Below are 25907 nucleotides of genomic sequence, written 5' to 3' on the forward strand. Positions count from 1 at the left end.
ACCTAAATTCTGAGGGACAAAATTATGACTGCATTATCGAACCCCTGGGCCTCCACAAGGATGTGATGGTTGCCCACACTCTGGCAATGGTAAAGGAGGGCCAGATTCTTGTTTGAATTCATAACTTAGGGAATACCCAAGCTTACCTTCACCATTATGAAAAGATTGGAGAAGTCACATGACTTGAATGTGAGTATGACTTTTTCTGATGAAAGAGTTGTTGAAGTTTGTCTCCAGCAGTTGCCTAGCATTTCATCAGATACAACCAGCACTTCCATCCCAGTAGGCCTGACAGGGGAGGAGCTGACACCAGGACAGCAGGTGTAACTGGCATAACTGATTAGCCGCTAGTAGGCAGTGTTCACGAACCACGCGGAGGACTATGGACGGACTGGAGTTGTTATGCATACAATTCCAACTGGTGGTGCTGCCCCAGTATGAGAAAGATACAGGCAAGTACCCCTGAAGTTATGTCAGAAAGTACGCTCCCTGTTACAAGGAATGGGTGGCTAAGAAGAGTACCAGCCCATGGGCCTCCCCAATAGTGCTAGCACGTAAGAAAGATGGACCGCTACGCTTTTATGTCGATTTTCTCAAGTTAAACACGGTGACCTGAAAGGATGCCTATCCTCTTCCTCAGGTTGATGAAGCTCTTACCTCTTTAAAGACGGCCCTTTGGTTTTCCAAATTTGGCAAGTGGAGGTAAAGCTAAGAGACCATGAAAAACTGCTTTTAATACGTCTAAGGGGATGTACAAATTTGAGAGGATGCCATTCAGGCTGTGCAATGTACCTGCCAAATTCCAGCGTGTAATGGAGTGCTGCCTGGGGGATTTGAACCATGAGGCTCTGCTTATTTATTTAGATGTTTTAGTTTATGCAGACAATTTTGACACTCACCTGAAGAACCTGGAGTTTGTGTTTTCTAGGCTGATGCAGTTTGGTTTAAATTTGAAACCTGAAAAATGTTTCTTACTGCGACAGGAGGTACACTACTTGGGACACTTAGTTTCCAGGGAAGGTGTGGCTCCAGACCCTAGGAAGGTGGAGACAGTACGCGAGAGGCCTATTCCTACTATGGTTACAGAACTGTGCTCCTTCCTAGGTTTCATTGGATATTATCGTTACTTCATCCGTGACTTCGCCCGTATTGCATCCCCACTCCACCATCTCCTGTCAGGAACTGACCCCAAGAAAAAGAGGTTTTGGGTGTATGAACAGAGAAATGCAGTCTTGCTTTTCAACTGTTAAATGAAGACTAACTTCTGTCCCTATATTGGCATTTGCTAACTTTTCCCTTCCTAAAACACTAGCCCTGCTCCATAGCTGTTTTTTTTTGGGTAAAGCTTGCCCAAGATGTGCAGAAATGGAGCAATAACTGCCCTCGCTGTGTCTTGCATAAAGAAACCCCCTGTCGGACTAAGGCCCCATTGATTTCCATAAGTACGCCTTCCCCCTTGGAACTGGTGACCATGGACTTCTTAAAAATGGACTGTTCCATAAGTGGCTGTATCACAAAGACGGCTGCAGTGAGTGACATCAGACCAGAAACAGGAACCAGGAAATAAACAACAGAGAGGTGGAGGCTCAGCATTTAGTGAACGAACAGAATGGTAAATAAAAAGGTTGTAACAAACAAAAACACAGGACACGGCACTTTTGCCAAATTAAAGAGACAAACAAAATGGACAACACAGACAAACACGGTGAGCTGATATTTTAACTGTTAACTATTACACTATGTAACACAATTTTTGTTCCTGGGTAGTGTTATTTCCTAATTGCTTATACCTCAAAAGTATAGAAAATGGCTATTATTCCCAACAATCTTTGCTTTTGTGACCAGGACAGTGATATTTTGAAATTTACCTATTTCCAATGAGAAAACGGGCAAATTTGTTTCTTTTCATTCACATAAAGTCAGAAAAAAACAATATATGAATCCAAATTAACATGTATTTATACTAAAGTAATACAAAAATGACTACAAAAGATTTAGAAGTGAGTAGTTTTTCGAGATTTATGATTATACTGTAAATCACTTTCACGAATCAGCCCCCAAATGTATTCTCCCATCATGTTCTCGTTATACTGTCCTTGGTAGCGGCGTTCAAAGTCCAGTATATCCTGGTGGAAGCGCTCGCCTTGCTCCTCCGAGTACGCTCCCATGTTCTCCTTGAATTTATCAAGATGAGCATCAAGGATATGGACTTTGAGGGACATCCTACAGCCCATTATGTCGTAGTCTCAACCAGCTCCACATAATTTTTGGCCTTGTGATTGCCAGGAAGCCCCGAACCACTGCGACAAAGCTGTTCCAAGCCGCTTTCTATTTTTTCGATATGTGTTTCAGCCATTTGGGGCACCTGGTCATTTACATTCTGATCAGGGGGGCAATTTTAATTCTCAAATGATCAAAGACTTGTGAGAACTGTATGTGACGGCTAAAGGCTGCAGTACTCCCTACCACCCAGCAGGTAATGGAGCATGCAAATGTTTCAATTGTACTTTGATTAATTTGCTGAGCACCCATAATGCAGATAAGAAGGAATGCTGGCCAGACTACATAGTTGAACTAGTAAACATTTTATAACAATTCTCTGCACAGTTCTACTACTTACACGCCCTTCTACTTGATGGTTAGGAGACATGGCCAATTGCCAATGGACTTACCAATGTTGGGCGTCTCCCCCAGGGTAGAAGCAGGTGCAGTTGAATAGTGGGTTCATGAGAGACTCATGATAATAATCTGTTGATTATTATTATTATTATTATTATTATTATTATTATTATTATTATTATTATTATTATTATTATGCGTAATTTTCAATATGCATTTTTACTGTAAATCTTACTAGAAAATGCAACCATTTGACTCTCAAAGGCACATAGAAATAACATTTTTTTTAACATTTTTTATTGCATAGTAAAGAGCAACACCATATCTCATCTGTGCTGTTCTGCTGTATACGGTCCCTGATCTATACGTTGCAATACAAGTTGCAAGAAGTAATTGTTGCTTCCCGGCCGTCTTTATTATTTTCTCATTGATGTTCATTGATTATATTTCCATGATTACAAGGAGTGATGCTACTCACCTAGAGACAGTGTAGGTTTCCGATACCTTTCAAGATAAGTTGTCTGGCTGCTCCAACAATCACCCACTCAGTTCCTTTGTTTACCACATGTCAATCAAAGTAAAGATGAAAGGAACTGAGGTGTTTTCAGTCTGGCAGCCTGATTTAGAGCAGCAAAGGTGTATGCAATCTTATTATTATTATTATTATTATTATTATTATTATTATTATTATTATTATTATTATTATTATTATTGTACACATTTAGCAGATGCCTTTATCCAATAATCAACATATGTTCACCTGTCAGCAGTGCTTGAATGAGTGTAACCACTTTATTTTGGAAAAAAAAAATCTCATTATTTTGCTTCTTGACATTTACGTACTTTCAAGCAAGTGAGTAACAAAAATACAGTCAGGTACTGAAAATTCAGAGCTACAAAAAAATCTCAGTAGCAACATTCTCCTGCACAAACACACAGTTATGTGAGAGCAATGTGCCTGACTGTTGTGGCATATGAAGAGTATTTGTCATGCATACTCATCATAGATACATTTCAGGCACCCCAGAGCTCTCCAAAAATGCCAAATATTGGACAAATAAGTAAAAAAGAGGATTACAAAATCTAATTCATGTGGCAATATATAGCATCTGAGGTGCCAGAAGGTAACCTCCCTTTTAGAACTTGCTCAAGAAACTAGTGTATGACTGGCCATAAAGATTTACACAATATTCATTTTTGGAGAGGTTTGGGGACCCTTGGGCCTAGCTTTTAAAAACTCATGTAGAATTTTATCCCTTTATTCAATCAGTTTCACATTTTTATCCAGTGTAGTAGACATACTGGGGTAGCAATCTGGCTCTTTTCAATTGCTACAAGGTGAAAAAATGATGATAGAATATAAACAAATGAAAAGTGTTTCTTGTTTTTTAGGTTCTTTTTTCTGGATATCTCCTTCCAGTGTGGCACTGAGTAAGAATTATATCAAATCTCAAATCTATTTTAGTCCTAATGGCCAGGGGGTTACCTTGAATTCAAGCCCTGAAGCATGCCTGTGCTGTCTATACTTTGGAAGATAATGTGATTTATTTAAGGTCATAGCCCTCCAGGTGGAAATTGCTTGTGGGAGGCTGGGGGTTTAACAGGTTAATTTATTAATTTATTTTACTAATGTGTGTTTAATTATATTACTAATGTGTGCTTATTTAATTTAATTATGGTACTAATGTGTGTTCACTTGGTTTAAAAATAATTTAATAGTTAGTTTTTGTGTTCACTAAGTTAATATGTAGTGTTCCTTTTTATCACTTGGTTTGTCAGTTTACCTGCACTTTGTGTTGCTACAGCCTCCCTGGTTAAGTAATGAACAACACCTGTCCCTCATTATCTTTCTCCTTTATTCCAGGTGAAAAGCTCCCAGTTAAATAGACCACGGTCACTCAGCTCGGGGATAGAGGGGGATCTTGCAGCACAGGGAACACCAGCAAACGTTGGCATCACAGATATGCTAAACTGTAGAGCTTGAGTTTTCATAGCCGTGAAGCTTGAGTTTTTTAAAGCTTTTGAATAGTATTTGATTTGTAAAATACTTGTGCCTGCTCATTGACGTAATTGTCATTGGGCTTAGTTATATATGCACTGCATATATGCATTTTAATTACTGGTGATCCTTGTGCTGCCTGTTTGCATTTTGTAAATCCTCTTGCTTCTGGGTTGCAGTTAGAAATTAACTTACTACCCATTGTAATTTTTATTGTATTTCTTAATAAGTAGGTGCACCTATTTTAAACCAATAGGCATTTTAATGTATGTCCTCTTTGACAAGTGGGATCTTTGTAAAAGAACAAGACCACCTGTATGCCCTTACATGTTTAATCCTTATACTCCTGAGAGAAACAAGATACTGAAGAGTTTGTGCAATATTGTTTGTCAGTAAGGTTAATTAATTTAGATTAAAAAAAATATTGTTATTAATTGAATATGTCTCTTGCCTGGTATGGGGGGGGTGGGGGGACTTTAAATTAATTGGAGGTTTTCCGCCTCGTATACAGGGGTGGCATGGTCAGATTACATTGTGCGCCTCCTATAGTACGAGGTCACGTTGCATCACACCCTGTTTATAGCATTACATTAGCACATGCAACATAGTCACTGGTTTCCCAGGGTGAATACAAGAGGGCACTATACAATATCTCCTGCTATGTCTTACAGCAATGCATGCAATTAAATTACACTCTACTAGCCAGGCAACTTCTTAGTTTCTGCTTACTATGCATTCAATGATAGAAAGACATACAGTCCGGGGCAGTCTAATTTGTTTGTTGTAGTTGTTTAACCTGGTTGCCACTGAGTGTAGTACACTGATTAGTCACTCTTGAATAGAACAGAATAGGATAGGCACATTCTTGATACCTCTTGCAGCACGGGATTGTATTTGCTGTCTATTTTGTTGTATTGTGTGTACAATGATTCCTTTTGTCAACGTGTCAAGTTGTTGCAATAAAAGATTTATTTCTGGGGGCTCCCGAGTAACTCTGCGTGGAATGCAGGATGTGCCCTATAGTCTGGACGTCGCCGGTTCGAGTCCAGGCCATTCCTTTGCTGACCAATGACGGGAGCTCCCAGGGGGCGACGCTCAGCTCACCGAGTACCAGCAACCCCTGCAGTCTGGCCAGGCACCTGTGGGCTTGCCTGTAAGCTGCCCAGAGCTGCACTGTCCTCCGACGCTGTAGCTCTGAGGTGGCTGCACGGTGAGTCTGCAGTGTGTAAATAAAGCGGGCGGCTAATGGCATACGCTTCAGAAGACAACGTGTGTTCGTCTTTGCCCCTCTCAAGTCAGCACAGAGGTGATAGCTGTAAGCTGAGCTAAACAAAATAATTGGACGCTACTAAAGTGGGGAGAAAATAACAAAAAACTAATTGGCGACTACTAAATTTTCAAAAATAAATGAATAAATAAAACAGATTAATTTCTCAGTGAAGACAATGATACCTAAACTTAACACTACCTGGCATGAGGTCCACTATTCATGTTTAGTGACATCTCATTGGTGACTTAATGTTTTCTGCTTATAGTATTATCACTTCATTGGAGTGCTTGCAAAGCACTGCAAACATCAGTGTCTTAAATGTAAAGGACTGCTAAATAAGGCTTTAAAATTAATTTTTGGCACAAACTAAAGTTAAATAAATACATAAATAAATGGAAAAACAAAAATAATAAAGGTCTTCTGAGAATTTTGTTGTTATGCTTATATGAGTTAAGGAAAACAAACGTTATGGTAAGTACATTTAATTTAAATGCATACTGGCAGTCAGAACTTAAAAAAAAAATGTGAATAAAGTCTTTAAAATTCAATTGAAAACAGAGCCAGTGTTAGAAAGGTCTGCCAACACCTTTTTCTACACAAACTGATTACCTCATAATTTTTACTGTGAGTTGATTGCACTGGTGGCCATATTGGTTGTGGCAGACAGGCACTGTGTGGCAGGGAGTGGGAGAGTGAGCGAGGGAGGGACTGTGTGATGTCATCTCAGAAAGAGGGAGAGGTGTATGAGGTCACATGGGTGTGTGTGAGAGAGAGAGAGAGAGAGAGAGAGAGAGAGAGAGAGAGAGAGAGAGAGAGAGAGAAAGAGAAGTAAAAGTAGTTGCTACCACTTTTCTTTTCCAGCAAACTCAAAACAAAACAAAACAGAACAAGACTGCACCCAGCCCAGCGATTCAGGACCTTAAGGAGAAGATTTGGAACTGTAAGGTAAAGAAATAAAGCAGAGGGAGGGAGAAAGAGAGAGTGAGAGAGAGAGAGGCCTTCTGACACCCACAACAAAGTACAGTAGATAGAAATATGGATACTGTAATCAGATAGATAGATAGACAGATAGCTAGATAGATATTTCCTTTATGTAAGCATAGTACAGTAGTACAATAGTACTTTAATAGTACACTTGTAGTAAGTAAAAAGTAATTCACTGGCAATTCCGAATGATAGGCTAACAAACAGATAGACAGAGAGAGATGTATTGAGTTTCCAGTACTCTGCTGAGGCAGTAATGGCTTTGCTAAACTGGGATTCTCCAGAAATTGGTTTGCTGTAACTGGGATTCCCAATAAAGTGAACCGGTGTTTCAAACAAACTAAATTTCTAAACCGGAATTACAAAGAAACAGTACTGGATAACTGAGATTCCAAAACAAACTGGCAGTTTTGAGCTGGGAGAAGAAAGACATTGAGCTTCCTGAACTGCGATTGCAAATAAACTGGGAAAGCAGAACTGAGATTTCACAGAGATTCTGGACTTAAAACAGGAAGAAAGCAGGTAGGACCATACAACCGGACCAACAATATATATATATATATATATATATATATATATATATATATATATATATATATATATATATATATATATATATATATATATGCGTGTGTGTATTTTACTATTCTCTGTACAGAATATCACTACACTATACTTTAATATGCTGTACTGTACTACACTAGTGTTATGTGCATTACTGTACAACACTGTACTATAATACACATTTCATTATACTGTGCTTTATTCTACTACACTACACTATATTTTCTATATTGTATTGTAATAACTATACCATACTGTACTTCACTAAACTACATTTCCGTATACTGTACTGCATTATGTTAGTGTGCTGCATTGTACTAGACTATATACTGTTTTGTCATATACTACACTATGCTGTACTGTACTACAGTCTACTAATTTGTACTGTATTATACTGTACTGTTCTATGCTCAATTCACTGTACTTAGCTGTACTGTGCTACACAATACTGTACTATAGTGTGCTTCCTTGTTATTTCATTCTTTAACACACACACACACACATTTAATGAATCTATAGTAAGGCAATGCTGGCATTGCTTTCAATATTTCCCAGTGTTTTTTTTTTGTCTTTTTTTTTGTTTTTTTTCCCCATATGTCCGCTGAGATCCTTTTTACCAGGATGACTTACTGTTGTACTATTTCAACCACTGGGTTTGCCTCTGACCCTGTAAGATTAAATGACCATTAGGTGTCCACAACTGTGATGCCCCCTCTGTAACTATAGGCAGCTGTGAGTTAGTGAATGAAAAACCTCTGTATAAAATCACAGTTACACAGGGGAAACAAATTACGGTGGTCAATAGTCATCATTCTCCATGCACAAATTCTGTAAAGAGTACTCTTTGCAGCAGACTTTTTACTGGAATAGTAATAATTATGTAATTAGAAACAGCAATAGATAATGATAGAGGGCACATCGAAAAAGAACACTGAGCAAGCCTTGCAGTAAATATTAGGAAAATATTGATGATATACAAATTGGTGAATAGGTACATGAAAGGATGGCTGCAGGGGTGACGAATACTTTTCAGAAATATTGTCTGCTGTACTCTTCCTTATGTGTAGGTGTAAAGGAAAGACATGTTTTAACAAACATGTATTTTAATTTAAAACATGACACGTGGCACCACACTTGGTTAACTGTGTCTTTGTTTGCAAGCCACGTGATTAGGTAGCATTGCACTTCTTTGGTCATTTTCACACACTTTCAACATCTTTTTTTTTCTCTCAGTAACAAGCCAGTTGCTTCCTGACATCCACATTTTCAACCAGTAACATGTTTTATCCCTGAGAATCCTGCTGAGGGAATGACCTAGGAAGTGAAACAATAACACTTCATGAGAGTAAGGCACACAAACTGAGAACGTTCCTTAAACTAGTTTAGGTACCAGATATACAGTAATGCACATTTGAGACCTGTAGAAGTGGAAGCAAATAAACATGTTATTTTGTTGTCCGTGACCACTTTAAGAATGCAAGAGCAGCACGGATGAATTTGGTTTCCACAGATGCATTGTTTTGTCTATACTGTAGCTCAAGGCAGACTGAGCTTTTTTTCTGATAATATTATGAGCTTGTGTGCTTTGATATGCTGACAGAGATAAGAAAAAAATAAATAAATATGCAAACAGCTGGCATAGCACTAATAGGTGATTAATCTGGGGAAAGGTCATGTACCCCTTCAGAACAAGTTTTCAAACAACTACCTTGCAGACTCCCTGTCTGCCACGTCCAATCAGTGCCACACCTGCTGCCCCTGGTGGCGCCACTCAACACCAGCTAATTCAATGCAGTCTAGTTTAGGATAGTATGGATCCAAAAACCAGCAAATGATATCTGCAATGGTGCAGAGCTCTCAGAGATCTGAGAACCTGCAGTGTCGTCAAATCCCATTATTGTTTTATTTTTTCATTTTGTTTACCATCTCCTGTTAATTTAGCATTTATGAGAGAAGTGACAATCAAGGAAAATAATACATTTCCCAGTTTTCTGGGTAAATATATAAAGTTTTTTGCTTTCCGGTTGACCATGAAAATCTGGTTAACCTACACCTTGGTACAACAGTATGTTAAACTTCATAATTACATAGATGTACTACCCAATTATAAAGGCATGAGTTTTTCTTGGCATAAAGTCTTTTTATGAATTTCTTAGCGATTTTACCACGTCCTCCCCCAATTTAATCTCACCCGTGCGACCACCGTTCTTGCTGTCAAGCCTATTGTCCCCTTGACCCACCGAACCTCATCAATGCATGTTACCAAGCTACATACCTGGAGGAAAGAGGCCAGCCTGGGCAGACACCACCTGTACTTGAGGTCTGTCCACTAGGAGTTTTTGTCTAACCCTGGTGGAGCCACTGTATTGGGTCCCTGGACCAAGTTATTAGGAGAGCCAGTGGGGCCTGCTGTATGAAGTAGTATGTTCACCCTCTTGATTACGAACCAGTTATATAATCTACAGCTTTTATAAAACCCAGGATTTTCTTCATAAGGCCTGAGCGCCAACTTATTCATTACGGTGTAGCATTAGGAAAGGGTGTTTCTCATTCAAGTACAAACAGGACACCCCCTATGTATGTATGTATGTATGTGTTTATGACTGCATGAGTCATCCTGTCAGTTACGTGAAATGTTTTGGAAAGGTTTCGTGTTTAGGCAGAGACTTCAGATCTGTTTAAACCAGACCAACCTTTCAAATATTACATGAATGACACTGAATTTGACCACGCCCTTAAAGTACTTATAACCTACAGATGCTGTACAGTAAGTATTCCTACCTTCCATTTTTTTTTTATTATGCTGCCTTCCTGCAATCTTACAATCTATTTTTTCTCTTTTTGTGTTTGAGAAATCATACAATTTTGTGACCTTTCAGCTCTGTAGCCTCCACCTGCTTCTACACTTTATAGTAGGTGGAGTCACAAAAGCACATGATTTCAAAACCAGCAGGAATAAAACATGGGGATAACATGCAGACCTGCAGGCAAGGTGGAATGGGCTAGAATACGAAATATAGTGAATACCATAAAAATCAGAATATTTTGAAGTTTTCCATATTTAAGAGGGTGATAACCTCACAAAAGAGTAAGGGAAGCTTCAGTAGAACAATCGATCTTTTCCTCTGTTTCCATTTGTGTTTTTCTTCCCTGAGCTGAAACAGAGCTCACTGTATATACAGCATTCCTATCATACCCCTGCTGCTGCAGGTAGTTGCAGGAGGATGGCTGTTTGTATGTCTGTTTAGTTCATATGAGAGTGACAGAAAGAGACAGAGAGTTTCAAGGAGGGGGGAAGCTTGTGTGCCTGCAAACAAACCGGAAAGCCAGCATTGTTTTCTTTGAAACAGTGCACACATAAAAGGCTAAACTGTGGGTGGGAGGTGGGGGGCTCACGAGTGGCGCATCCGGTAAAGGCGCTTCACGTGGAATGCAGGATGCGCCTTATAGCCTGGACGTTGCGGTTTGAGTCCAGGCTATTCCACTGCCGATCGTGGACAGAAGCTCCCAAGGGGTGGCACACAATTGGCTGAGTGCCACCCGGGGCGCTTAGGTAGGCCAGAGTGCCCTCAGCTCACTGCGCACCAGCGACCCCTGTAGTCTGGCTGGGAGCCTGTGGGCTTGCCTGTAAGCTGCCCAGAGCTGCGTTGTTCTCCAACGCTGAAGCTCTAAGGTGGCTCACAGAGGTTGCCACTGTCCTGTAGACCCTTTAACCCATCCCCAGTTGCAAGGATCTGGATGCTTATGAGAGCAAGTGAATGACTGGCCCCAGATGTGTCCACCTTGGTACATATCCCGCTGCACATGCTGAAATAATGGGTAAGTGGAATGTTAACAATGGCTCTTCCTTTACTAGTGAACAATTGTTTTATGGCTCCATTGACTTTGTCACTGGTTCATTAGGTGCACATGACAGGTTAAAAAAGATGCTCATCACCACACCTCAGGTTTGCCAGACTTGCCATGCAGTCTTCTTCCCAATGCCATGAAAGGAAGCTACTGTGTCACACCCAGTGAAACTGTGAAACATGGGAAGACATCTCTCCTTCTGGGTTCCAATTTCACGGGCAAGAATGTAGTGGAAATTCTTTTCTGTTTCAAATATTTAGCAAGCTCACAGTAACCACTACTATTACAACTACATCCGTGTCTACAGTCCTCAAGAGGACTGACTGTTACCTTTCTTTTGAGGTATCTCACGTGCAAAATCATTCCCGTGTTTGCATCTTCATGATCACAAGACAGTAGTCCAGATGTATCCTAGGGTTGCTTGCACAGAACATTTTGTCCATGTGTTGTGATGATTTGCTACTCAATTGTGACAGTTTGTTCAGCTAAAAAGCTGAAAGATTTAACCTTGTTCCCATCAATTTGAAGAAAGTCTTTCCAGTTTCCTGGTAGAGAAGTATTGGCTTTAACTCATCTTCTTATTCCCTTTCTTCTTCTTCTAGCAGTGGCTTTCAGTGAATCCCCTGTAATCATCCCAAACAAGGTCTAAATGATTAGCAGCATGTATGAGTAGCCTCTGAAGGTATGGCAAGAAGACATTCCAGCATGTTAACAGTGGCTGCACCATCCAGAATTGTGATGTCACCAGTTGGCCTCCTGTCTGTAGGCATGGCTAGATCTTTTAAACATTGCAGCAGTCTTTATTTGACACAAGGACTTTCATTCCCTAGATGCAAAATTGATGGTGGGCATGGCTGATTTTCATGTTGGAAAAAGTTGCCATCTCTTGTCTGACATGCAATATAAAGCCTGGAGAAAAGGTTGCAGTCATTCCTTAGGCTTGTAACTTGCAAATTATATTTTAACGGTCTCTTCACCTGTGGACAAGAAATCAGGGCAAATTTGTTTTGCTTGATTGGATCAGACGGATGTTGTGTGATGTCAAAGCCTCTCTTTGAAATGAATCGCATGGAAAAAGATACCGCGTATGAGTCATTTACATACATTTACATACTGAGTTACAGTTCATATAAGGAAATCAGTCAATTGAAATAAATTCATTAGGCCCTAATCTATGGATTTCACATGACTGGGAATACAGATATGCATCTGTTGGTCACAGATACCTTAAAAAATAAAAAGGCAGGGGCGTGGATCAGAAAACCAGTCAGTATCTGGTATGACCACCATTTGCCTCATGCAGCGCGACACATCTTCTTCGCATAGAGTTGATCAGGCTGTTGATTGTGGCCTGTGGAATGTTGTCCCTCTTCAATGGCTGTGAGAAGTTGCTGGATATTGGTGGGAACTGGACCACTCTGTCGTACACATTGACCCAGAGCATCCCAAACATGCTCAATGGGTAACATGTCTGTTGAGTATGTAGGCCATGGAAGAACTGGGATATGTTCAGCTTCCAGGAATTGTATACAGATCCTTGCGACATGGGGCATTGCATTGCTGAAACATGAGGTGATGGCAGCGGATGAATGGCATGACAATGGGCCTCAGGATCTCGTCACGGTATCTCTGTGCATTCAAATTGCCATCAATAAAATGCAATTGTGTTCGTTGTCCATAGCTTATGACTGCCCATACCATAACCACACCGCCACCATGGGGCACTCTGTTCACAATGTTGACATCAGCAAACCGCTCGCCCACACGATGCCATACACGCTGTCTGCAATCTGCCCGGTACAGTTGAAACTGGGATTCATCCGTAAAGAGCATAGTTCTCCAGCGTGCCAGAGGCCATCGAAGGTGAGCATTTGCCCACTGAAGTCGGTTACGATGCTGAACTGCACTCAGGTCAAGACTCTGGTGAGGACGACGAGCATGCAGATGAGCTTCCCCGAGACGATTTCTTGCAGTTTGTGCAAAAATTCTTCGGTTGTGCACACCCACAGTTTCATCAGCTGTCTGGGTGGCTGGTCTCAGATGACCCTGCAGGTGAAGAAGCCCGATGTGGAGGTCCTGGGCTGGCGTGATTACACTTGGTCTGCGGTTGTGAGGCCGGTTGGATGTACTGCCAAATTCTCTAAAACGATGTTGGAGGCGGCTTATGGTGGAGAAATCAACATTACATTCTCTGGCAACAGCTCTGATGGACATTCCTGCAGTCAGTATGCCAATTGCATGCTCCCTCAAAATTTGAGACATCTGTGGCATTGTGTTGTGTGACAAAACTGCACATTTTAGAGTGACTTTTTATTGTCCCCAGCACAAGGTGCACATGTGTAATGATCATGCTGTTTAATCAGCTTCTTGATCTTGATTTGCCACACCTGTCAGGTGGATGGATTATCTTGGCAAAGGAGAAATGCTCACTAACAGGGATGCAAACAAATTTGTGTGCAAAATTTGAGAAAAATATGCTTTTTGTGCTTTTGGAATATTTGAGGGATCTTATTTCAGCTCATGAAACATGGGACCAACACTTTACATGTTGTGTTTATATTTTTGTTCTGTGTGTGTGTGTGTGTGTGTGTGTGTGTGTGTATATATATATATGTGTATATATATAAGTGTCTCAGCGAGTGATAAGTTTATGCTTATTTAAACCAGACGGTGTCTGTCTAAATCACAATCTAAACAAAGTAGACCACAAGCAGTGCTGTGTGGGAAACATGATGAATGCGTAAATCTGCTTTCAGGTACTGTATTTAATTTAATCCAGGATAAACAACAAAATGTCAAATATAGGCTACAAAGGATGTATTTTGTTGGTTTTGTGGATTAATGCAATATTTTAACATACAGTGTTGTAATACTGTACATAATGATATGATTCTGAAAATGCAACTTATTACATAATCATTTCCTTTATTCCGATTCCAAACATGTTGCTTTCTCAACGCAAGATGCATTGTAGGAATAGACAGTTTTGTATAAAATCCCATGATGTACTGTATTTTTTCCATTATAACGTTGCACTGCTGATACGGCCAAAAGTTAGTTGTGCTCTTTTAGCATATGAATTACAGCGAAGTATTTTGGCCCTGAAAACATCTGCATTTCTGACATGTAAAAGACAACAGTGCATACTGCACAAATTGTGCCTGTGCATACGCTGAAATCGGCAGAGATGCAGTTGGAAGGTTAACGTTTCTTAAAAAGAAAAAAAGAAATAAACCGAAATTACACTGCAGTCCCTTTAAAATAAGCACATTTATATTTAGCCAATGTTTCAATATCAGAGTACCTTCAAAATAAACCAGAGGGGGATAAAGGTGAACAAACAAATATTTGTTTTCAGTTAATTATTTTCTGTTTCTCCGCTTTGACCGTCTTGAAGCAAGAATGTTCTTACACAGAATTCTGTGTCCCCACTTGATTCCATGCCTGAGCAGATGCAGTTTTTCAAAGTTGGACGTGGATGTGAGATAATCCTGTGACTGAGCCCCGTTGTGTTCTCAAGCACTGCCATTGAGTCCTGCAGCAGTTTACATCAAATATTGAAGACAAGACCAAATTAATTCTGTTGCAAAATAAAACAACACATTTAACACCACTGATTTTTTACAGTATGCTCAGCCTCCTGTGTTGCTCGATACACGAAACCCTTGGTTAAAAGTAACCTTATAAAACAATGTTTTTCTTTTAAAACACATTTTAATTTTATTACATGTAAATACTCTTCAAGCGTTCACATATAGCGATTTTGATCTACGCAGGGGTCAAATCTAAGGGGATATAGAATTCTGCATAACACCTGGCCGCCTCCCCTCATCCTATGGAGGGAGACCCACTGAAGATGTAGCTGGTGCCGGCTGCTGCATCCTTGGTTACTGTCATTCTGACAAAATGAGAGCCGGATTAGCTGTCCTTTGGAGTGTCCATATACTAAACTAAAGGGTGTGTAATGCGTGCAGCATTTCGTGTGCTATGATGACGAGGGCCCTTGTAACATGATTAGCTATGAGGAATGAATCTGCAGTACCTGGTGATGCTACATTTGCTTCCATAAGAGACTGTCCATCCACTGTCTTTCAGCCACTCTCCAAGATGTTTTAGGAAAGCCATCTCAATGTGTAGGCCCTCCAGTTGATGACAAACTTTTGCTCACCAGGAGTATCAGGCCATTGCCATTGAATCTGCTTTGCAATTGCATAAAAAGGTTGATTAACAGCGATCACTGGCACTTTTCTTTATACATAAAACAAATAGAATTCCAAAGAGGTAAAATATAATATTAATAATATTGTCCTACCTGAAACAACAGTTTGGGGAGAATCCATTTTCATTCCTGGGGTATGGTGTGCTCCATGAGAATGGGTCCTAGTCCCTGACTACATGTACATGGCTAAATGTGGTGTATAGTTACCGAATAACATTCAAAAGTCGGTAACACTTTATATGAAGGTGCTGTTTATTGATTTTATACATATTTAATAAATGCTGAGTACCGTAAAAATCAGTGTATAAGTTACCCCCATCACCCTCCTTTTTGGTCATTTTTTTCTACGTTTACTAGCTAATGTCTTTGTGTAATCTCTGTAAAGTTTCTAAAGTAATACAGTTTGGAAAATTACCACACAAGGCATGCAGGTATATGAACCCAATGAAAATGTGATTTTGCCATGAGACTTTCTATTTACTAACTAGCAGTAGTTGTTTTGTTAAACCTTTATTTAACCAGGAAAGTCCCATTGAGATGAAAATCTCTTTTCAAGGGAGACCTGGTCAAGAACGTGGCATATAATACAAAAACACACACATTCAAATGAGTACAACCAATGATCAGATTATAAGAAACAATTTAGGGACACCGGCCTAAACAAAAACATGTCTTGACTACATACAGTAGATGTCCATTTCTTATTTGAACTCCTTTAAAGCGCTCAAGACAGTAATTTTCAGTTCTTCCTGAAGTTTATTCCAAGACTATAGAGCAAGAACACTGATTGCCTTTTTCCAAATTCCATACAGACTTTAGGAATTGAGAAACTTAGAACAGTATGATATCTAATATTATACATACTACTGAGACAATTTTATTAAGACAATCTGGGGTTTTGACAAGGATTGTCTTATAAACAATTATGTACCCGTGTTTCAATCTTCGTGAAGATTGGTACAGTTAAGAGAGGGAAATAAATGACAGCTTGAAAAAAGGAGTTATTAAGCCTTCAAACACCAATGAAATAGATTATAAATGAAACATAAAGAAAATGTTGATGATATAAAGTGCTACTTTGAACCTGTATGTATAGTCGGGATGTTTAAAGTGCTGTACTGAGAAGCTTGTCTTCTTTTGAACAGCAGAGAAAGCGGAATGGCCTCTAATCTGAGTGACAGCCTCACTTCTATGGACTGGCTCCCTCAGCTCAATCTCAAAGGGTGTGTGAAAAGCAAGAGCTCAGAGCTGGGGGCCCAAACAGAGAAGGGGGCTCGAGGGACAAGCAAGCCTCCCTTCAGCTATGCCACTCTCATCAGCCAGGCCATCAAGTCCACTGCCAGAGGGAGAATGAGCCTCAATGATATCTACAGCTGGATCTGTGAGCAGTACCCCTACTACAAGAACACTGCAGCAGGCTGGAAGGTAGGGCTCAAGAAGCAAAATACATCTGATACAATTACAGCCTTATAATGTATAGTTGGGTCGTCTTTATACCTTATATTCTTCTTCTTCTTCTTCTTCTAATAAATAATAATAATAACAATAATAATAGTGGGATAAGATAATAATAATAATAATAATAATAATAATAATAATAATAAAATAATAATAATAATAATAATAATTGTAGTTTTCCTTCTTTTTACAGAACTCGATCAGGCACAATCTCTCCCTCAATAAATGTTTCCGGAAGATTCCGCGACCCAGGGATGACCCCGGGAAGGTGAGAGAACCATCTTATTTGCATATCAGCCATCTCCTGTTTCATTTGCTTAAATTACTGTATTGAAATAACCATAGCCCAGGTCACTGCAGTCTGGTGTGTGCAGAAGAGATTTTGAAATGTTTTTGACTCTCCTCTTCAAGCAGAATATAACACTTCACATTGACCTGGGAACTAACACCACTGGTCGTGTGGCTTTTCGTTTTCCGGATGTTAAATGCTTAAGGAGAAACTTTTAAATAGTCTACGTTTTCTAATATATAATCTCTTGCTATCACATTATGCAAGTTCTCTATTGTTCTCTATCGTTCTCATTGCTTTTCCACCTCAGATCCCTGTAATCTGCTTTGAGATGTTTTTTCTTTCACATAGCATGATGGAATAATTTACAAGCATGGCAATTAGAAAAAAAAAACTATCATACAGGACATTACATCATCATCATCATCATAATAATAATAATAATAATAATAATATGATTGTATTCAGTTAAGAAATGTAGTATTAGGGAAATACTTAACTTAAAGCATTTCTTTAACATTTTGAGATGCTGGCTTCATAATCGGTACACAATTGTACTGTTATTCTCAAGTTTGATCAATGGTATCGTATAAGAAAAGTCAACCCTTTTGTGGCGGCATTTTTGCGAAATGTTTGCTGCCACACTATCGAATACCTTCACAGAAACCATTTGAGTAACTCCATATTTGCAGCATTACATAAACACTGTCTGAGAAGTCTGTTACTGACTTGGCTGCCATACTGAGGCAATGCAGTGTGACTTTTTAGGTTTGGCCCAATTCCCATCTTACAGTTACTAGTCCTTTCAATGGAGGAACAAACAGCCGCAGTAGTTTAAAATATTATTTCAAAACACATTGTGTTTCTGTAGAGTATTTAAGGTAGTTCCAGTTTTGCTTGCCTGCTGCTGATGACTCATTCATTTCCAGCCATTCCTGCTAATTCTGACTCAAACATCGTGACTGCTGACTTCCTGAGCTCAGAGAGAGAGAAAGAGCGAGAGAGAGAGAGAGAGAGAGAGAGAGAGAGAGAGAGAGAGAGAGAGAGAGAGAAAGAGAGAGAGAGAGAGATTCTTGTACATTGATTATTTGTAATGTTGTTACTCTATGCCTGTATAATAAATGTACATTTAAACTGGGACATTGGTACACATCTATATTGTTTTCTACTGTATACACATTTATAGAAAGAGAGGAGAGAGGGAGAGGAAGGGAGAGACAGCAAGACAAAAGGGATGATTGAGTGGAGAGCGAGAGTATAAAAAGAGAAGCTACTTACTCTTTAATGTACAGATTGCTATCTATCTGTCTGTCTAGAGGTGTGCTGATTCTGCAAGTAATTATTTGTCAGCTGGTATTATACAACCCAAACCACGTCTTCCCTCAGCTTCACAATTCAATACCAGTCAATGGCAATTAACTTCTACAATGAGTGTTTGAAAAGCGATTAGAAGTGAATTTTATTCTTATCAGTTCTAACATTTTTATTGATGTACTGCAATATTGGGGCCATAAACTAATAATGGAAATATGTTGCAAAACTAGTAACTGATAGTAAGTTTATTCCATCCGTTTTACACAACACGTCATTAACACACCAGAGTTCTTCACATTTTTCTGTATCATTCATTAATTTATAGTACCCATACTCAATTTTAAATCTAGATTTCACTAACACTTTAGAAACAATTACTACATCCTCACTCTCCTCCCTCTTCAGTCTATTTTTTCTATTCTTGTAAATTGCCATTTTAGTCTGGCCTACCAGGAAGTTTGCGAGTTGGTGTGTTTTTTTTTTTTTTTTTTTTTTTTTTTTTTTTTCCTGTAACTGGTACCAAAAATGAAAACTGTGATATTAAAAATCAGATTAATACCAGTAAAAAGATTAGCTAAAAGACTAAACATGGGTGCTAAATGGGAGCACATACTGAAACAATGAAATACAGTCTCTCTCTGAGAACAGAATGGACATGAATCAGGCACTCTGGGGTTAATAATACTAATAAAAAAAAAATAACAGTGACAGTAGTATGCAACACTCTCCACTGCAGATCGCCAGCTCTTTTATTGAGGGGGGTTTATTTATACAAGCTTTTCCAGGCAGGCACTGTTTTCTCTTCTTCTCCCAGCCTAGCCCTCCAGGGTGTGTCAGTGAGTGCAGTGAGCTGAGTTTAATGCTGCATTTGCACACAGGCTCTGTACAAGGCTTTTCCCTCCATGTTAGCTAGAAGCCTCCCACTCAGTTCATCAGCTTTCAATAACGGCCCTGGATTTCATCCCCCAGGTGTAACCCCATGTACTTGAAACTTCCCCTGCTCCAATTAATCCCGAATGGAGGGCTGGTGGTCTGCAGCCCCCCCACCCAGCCACCCACTGCCCCAGCAACAGGGCATGGCTCTTATTCCATTTCACCTTGGCTGAGGACATTGTCTCAAAGTCTTCAAAGGTCGTGTGCAGTCATAGGCGGCACGTATAAGAGGCTTGGGGAGGCTAAACTTCCCCAAAATAAATTGCCCAAACCCTCACAAGAAATTGTTCTGACCAACACAAAAAATATTTGTGAGTGAAGAAGATCTTTTTTTTTTTTTTTTCCCGCAATCGTGCAAAGCAGATCTAACAAACATTGTTTTTCTACTGCGCAACCGCTACAGCGATAGGGCAGCTTGGATATCAAAATCAACACTGTCGTGCATTTCAATTTCATTGGAGGAGACAATGCTTAGCTGTTTTAACGTCAATTCTTCCCGCCGATCTGAGCCCTCTATACCGCTGCAGGAGGCAGCCGATGAAAACTCTGAATCCTTTTCACTCATTCCCTTGCCTGGAACATTGTTTCACAAGTTCTGCATTTATTCGAGTTGCTGTTATCTATGCAAACAGCTTGATCCGATCCGGTTTTACAGAACTTGTGGCAGAATACTTTCGTAGCATACTGTCTGTTTTAATGCACCACTGTTTTGTGAGAATTTGATAACTGATTGTGACGCTTTCAGACCACTGTTTGTGGTGCCAGGTTATGAATGTTTCTGAAGTTTTTTCTTTAGATTAGGTAAACAAAGCTATGGTAGTCCTGTTGCAGTATTACCAAGGTCCAAAATACAGGATTTAGTTGCAGAATTACCAGCAGATCCTCCCCCAGCTTATCCCAGAATGTTTTATAAAACTCACTTTGGAGGCCATTGATGCCAGGGGATTTGCAATTGTTCAGTCCATTGAGGGTGGTGGAGAGCTCCTGCCTCGTAAGTGCTGTCTCCAGCCTCTTCCTCTCCTCTTCAGGGACCTGTGGCAGATCTTAATGGAATCTGTGTGTGTGGCCTATATCTCCTCCTCCTGAAGAGCTGTGTGTAGAACTGCATGGCCCTCCTGCGATCTCGCCCGGCTCCCACAGCTCTCTCCCATCCTCTGTGTGTAGGCAATGGATCAGTTTGCTCTGGCCCTCTTTCTTCTCCAAGGGAGTCCACCTGTGATATGCAGCATTAGCTGCCAGAGGAGTCTGATGTCAGAGATGAGTCTGTGAAGCCTCCCTCATGTTCACTCTCCGACCCCGAGGATTCCTCGATAGCAGTGCTGGCAGTGATTGTGTTCCAGCAGGATATCGGTCTCTTCCCCAGTGCTCTGCACTGCTTCTCAGTCTTACTATCATTCATTCCCTTTCCAGTACTCCCATTACTTTCTTTATCTCCCTCTGTACTATTTTTTTGCCACTCATTCTTGGTTTTTTTCTCCGGTACTTTAAATTCATCATCCTTATTCCTTTCTGTTTCCCTCTCAACCGTCTCCCCCGGAGCTTCTATAAACTGCTGCAACTACCTCTGCTTCCCCTGCCGCAACCTGTGCTGCAACCGACACTTCAGTGCTGCTTCCAGCCTCCTCCCCTCCCACTGCTACGGTGCTGTCTCCTACCTTTGTCTCCTGATCATCTTTACCCCGGATCAGTTCTGCCTCCCTAACGGTGTCCGTACTGCTGCCAGCGTCTTTCTCCCCAACGTTACTGCCACTGCCTCCCGCTGTCTGATTATCAGACTAGGCCCGATCCCACTGCCTTCCTCTGCTGCACCGCGCTCCTCATTCTCCTCCTCTGGCCAGTTCCTGACTATGTGCCCCTCACTCCCACACCTGAAGCACTTCCTGGATTCCGAGGTAACAAAAATCACGTAATCGTGATTATTGATTTTAAAGTTTAAAGAAATGTTCAGATATTCATTGATGTTATTTAGGATAATGTAAACTTGCCTTCGGAAAGACGCAATGTGCTTCAACTGTGAGGCTTTGTAGCCCAGGGGAATTCTTTTAATCCCTGACATTACTTGTCCGTACCGGGCTAACTCCCTCTCCAGTACTTCATTACGTACAAAAGGTGGAACATTTGAAATTGGAAGCAGCAACACCGGTGTGAACGTATTGTTTAAAACTGTCCCCTTTTCTATGCTGGGATTTTCTAATTCAGTTGTTTTCAGAAAAATTTCTCCACTCATACAGGAGGCAAATTTAATCGCATCCCACTATCTCCCTGACTGCTAGCACTCACCCCTCGAGGGGACAAAACTATTCTGGGTAAATCTTAATTCCATGTCTCCTAGTTAGTTTTTCAAAGGGGTAACACTTTAAATACCAATAACTATAAAAAACAGAATAGTGCAACAGTAGAAGAAAAAAGGAATTCAACCACAGACCTCGGCAGCTCTCATACACACACACACCACACTCATTCGAGAGCGAGAGAGAGAGAGAGCGAGAGAGAGAGAGATTTTGGCTTTTAAGGTCATTTAATTTCACATTAAAATCCATTACGAATTCAACAATTAGATAAAAAAAAAACACAATTTCTACCTTAACAGATTTTAAAAATAAAGCTAAAATACAATTATTCATATTAAAATCCATTAGAAAAAAAACAACAATAGGGTAAAAAATATATATATAAATTACCATGAAAATATGAAATTAAGATTCAGCTGAAACATTCTCAATGCATAAGCATAAAATAATCTTTCAAAGCGCTATTTTACCATATAAAAAACAGATTGAAAAAACAAACAATAAGCATTTAACTGTTCCAGGTTAAAACCCATTAGTAAAAAGTACACAAACATGGTACCCTTACTAAAACAGATTTTAAACATAAAAAGTTGTTAAAATTCCAATATCTTAAAGCAACTTTCCTAAAACAGCACATTGATCTCTCCGTCCTCACTCACAGAGCACAGAGTATCTCCCATGCACCACCTCTCCTGAAAACCCTACGGATCATTAACCACATTAAAATAGGCGAAATCCACCTTAACCTGCTTACCACCAGCACTCTGAACAGCCCGGCCACCCTGCCAGCCCTGCTTCAGACAGCTTGTTCTTCCAAGGCTTTAAAATTGACAATTTTGCTTGGCCTATAGTAAAATTAATTAAAGCACATGTTCTCCTTCATTTAAAACTATAAGTTCCACAAATAAAAATCTGTCTTGTAAAAGAGACCCCCAGCCCTTGCAACAGCTCTGTCAGGCGGTAAAACAGCAGCCTGAGTCTCTCACAGTCACTGCATGTATGGAAAATTGTCTCTTCCTGCCCACAGAAACTGCTCAGCGCTGATAGCAGAGTCCACTCTGTGCAGGAACCTCCCTTTGGCCAAAATGCCGTAAAGTAGCCTTCATTGTAACTGCAGCCTCCTCCCCAGCATACAGGAACCACTACACTGCCATCATCCTAAAAGCTGCTACCCTGCTAGCAATGGTGAACAGCCTTGCCCTCCTTCATCTCGGGGAAGATACAGCACTGCTGTTTTCAGCCAATGTCTACCTCCCCAAAAGAACTCCAGAAACAGCTTCTGCCACTCCTCTATTATTCCTTTGGGAGGGTCCAGGCACATTTATCTGTATAGCAGCATAAAGGCTGCCAGGTTATTAATTGCGAAGACTCTCCCCCTGTAGGACAGGCTCTCACTTTATCCACCAGGCCCTCCCAGTTCTATCCCATAAAGGTATCTGTCCTGAAGAAAATTCCTAATACTTTTAGCCCTGTTTTGTCCCATCTCAGAACTCCATCTGGAGAGTACAGAATACCAGACAGGGAGCAGCCTTGTCTGATACCCCTGTGCACTATGAATGGACAGCTCAACCCACTATTTATTTTTAAGACAGTAAAAATATTACTATATAAATGTTTTATATGATTAATGAACACAGGGCCAAACCCAAAAGCTTGCAGGGTTTTAAATAGGTAGTGGTGGTCAACATGGTTAAACACTTTTTATTGGTCATTAAAATCACCCATTTTGGTCAGATAAAAAAAAAAAAAATCTCTTATTAAAAACAGATTATTAAAAATGGAACATCCTGGCACACAGTATGTTTGATCAATATTAATTATAGAGTTCAGCAGTCCTTTTAGATTATTCAACAAACTTTTTGATATTATTTTTAAATCTACATATAGCAATGAGACTGGTCACCAATTCCTAAGTTGGCACAGGTCTCCCTTTTTCGGCAGCAGAGTGATGACAGCCCTCCGGCAGCTCTCTGGCTTTCAGGCTGTGCTGCAGCACCAGTAGCAGGTCTAGCCCCGGTTCCTTCCAGAAGTGCTGATATAATTCCTGTCAATCCCTGGGGCTTTTCCACTGACCATCTGCATGGTGGCCGTGATCAGTTCCTGTCAAGACAGCTGTGTTTCTAGACTCCCTTGCTCCTCGTGGCTCAAGCTGGGCAGTCCTTATAGAAACATATTTGTGTCAGTCTGGTCACAGGGCTCTCTGGAAAACAGCTCAGTGTAAAACTGCACTGCCACCTTGCTGATCTCCTCTTGGCCAAGTAGCACCGTGCTACCAGTCAGTCAGACACAGGTCAGCCTCCTACTGCTCACTCTTTTTTTAAGTCCAAAGAAGAAGCTTGTGGGGGCATCCATGTCTCTCAGCTCAGTAAAACAGGATTGGTGCCCCCCCCCCCCCCCCCCACATCTTCTCTTCCAGCAGGCTGCCCAGGACTTCTCTCCACTCCTTCAGGGTCTCCTGTGCCACTCTCCTCTGCTCTTTTTCAAGATCTCCCGCTGTTGCAGTCAGTGACTCGTGGCACCCAAGGTGTACTGATGGCAAAAAAGCCTTATTTGTGTCTTCCCAATATCCCACCACTGCCCCATATTTTTAAACTGACATAAAAAAAACTGCTGTCGCCAAATTTATGAAAAATATTTGAATTGTTGTGTGACGGTAAAGTCTTCCATTAGTTTTGTATTGAAATGCCAATATGCTGCCCTATGAGTTTATTTGGTTATGGTCAGATACTTACTTACTTACTTACTGTTGCCCTGCCTTGGGCATAGGCCACCAACAAACGCTCTCCAGCCATCCCGGTCCTGAGCCAGTTGCTCCAGCTGTCCCCAGATGTGGCCTGTCCTCTTCGTGTCTGTCTTCAGGTCAGGGCGCCATGTATTCCTTGGGCGACCTCGCTGGTCAGATAGGCTGTTTGTTATTATTTTTGCAATTGAAAAACGATTTAAATGTTGTCTTCTTGTGTACAGTTTGTCTAATCTCGCCCTTACTATGTGCTGGGAGAGTTTGTGCGAACAAGTGTACTAGCGAGTGGTGGGATGCAGACACCTCCAGATGTCTACCAAGTCACTCGCCATTGGGGGTTGAGGTTCTACACTATTCCTATCTTTGTTAAAATGAACTGTGCAGTTAAAACTACCTCCCACTATCAAAACATGTTCATCTTCAACTGTTAAAAGGGTTTTCTTTAAAATATAAAAAAATGCAATCCTGTCCTTCCCTATATTAGGAGCATAAACATTAATACAATAATATATTGTTTCTCCTATCTTAGTCTTCACTCATAAAATCCACCATTTTATTATTTCTGTGAGGTTTAAAACATTAGCTGGCAAGCCAGGTGCAAACAACACAGCCATCCCAGCACCAGTATTGAACCCATGACTCAGCACACACTACTCTCCCTATGCCGCCATCCAGTCACCTTAATTTTGCCTGTCTGTCACGCCTGCCCTTTTCTGTAACTTAAACAGCTGTACCCTCTTAAAACACCCGTTCTACACCCGTTATTATTAAAAGAGAGAACATTAATTATATCATGGTGACTAAAAAATTAAAAATGATCAGACAGAAACATCCAATAAGATATATAAAATCATTACAGAGCTTAGCCATTTTAACACGTAGGATTTTTTTTTTCTTTTGACATTTTCCTAACAATTTGTATTAATTTTTTCAGCCTGTATCTTTGGCTGATCAATTTCTTTTAATGCAGCTCTTCCTACGACTGTATCAGCAAAATACAAAAAACTATTTAAGGTCTGGGAAAAACGTTTTTACATCCACTCCTCTCCTACCTTTCGTCAAGTCTAAAAAATCATTGATCTGCTCTATTGACTATAATTTTCTCATAGCGATCTGGCAGTCAGGAATTTCAGACATCAATGAGGAGTCTGAAGCCTTACCTGCCACTACTTCATTCATGTCCTTTTCTTGTTGTTCACTGTCACTTTCCCAATCCACCTCAGCTGCTTCTGCTTGTGAGTCAAGTGGAGATGGAGTCGCATCAGCTTCGGGCTGAGACCCAGCGCCACTCTCCTCTCCCGCAGCACAAGATTCCATTCCTGCAGAGCTGCGGACACCAGGCTCAGACCTTGTCTCCTCAGACCTGTCCTATCCCAGG

The 25907-nt window shown here is 40.4% G+C and overlaps 1 protein-coding gene across 1 annotated transcript in view; it reads left to right on the forward strand.

Moving 5' to 3' along the window:
• Positions 1-6682: 6682 nt before the first annotated feature.
• foxj2 (forkhead box J2) overlaps positions 6683-25907 on the forward strand; it is a 40199-nt gene continuing 20974 nt past the window's right edge. Inside the window, exons 1-3 of the mRNA XM_041267737.1 lie at positions 6683-7394; positions 16650-16929; positions 17156-17230. Coding sequence (XP_041123671.1) covers positions 16663-16929; positions 17156-17230 — 342 coding nt within the window. The 5' untranslated portion in view covers positions 6683-7394; positions 16650-16662. The remainder of the gene's footprint in view (positions 7395-16649; positions 16930-17155; positions 17231-25907) is intronic.

This window comes from Polyodon spathula, chromosome 13, assembly GCF_017654505.1.
Source record: "Polyodon spathula isolate WHYD16114869_AA chromosome 13, ASM1765450v1, whole genome shotgun sequence".
Classification (NCBI taxonomy): domain Eukaryota; kingdom Metazoa; phylum Chordata; class Actinopteri; order Acipenseriformes; family Polyodontidae; genus Polyodon; species Polyodon spathula.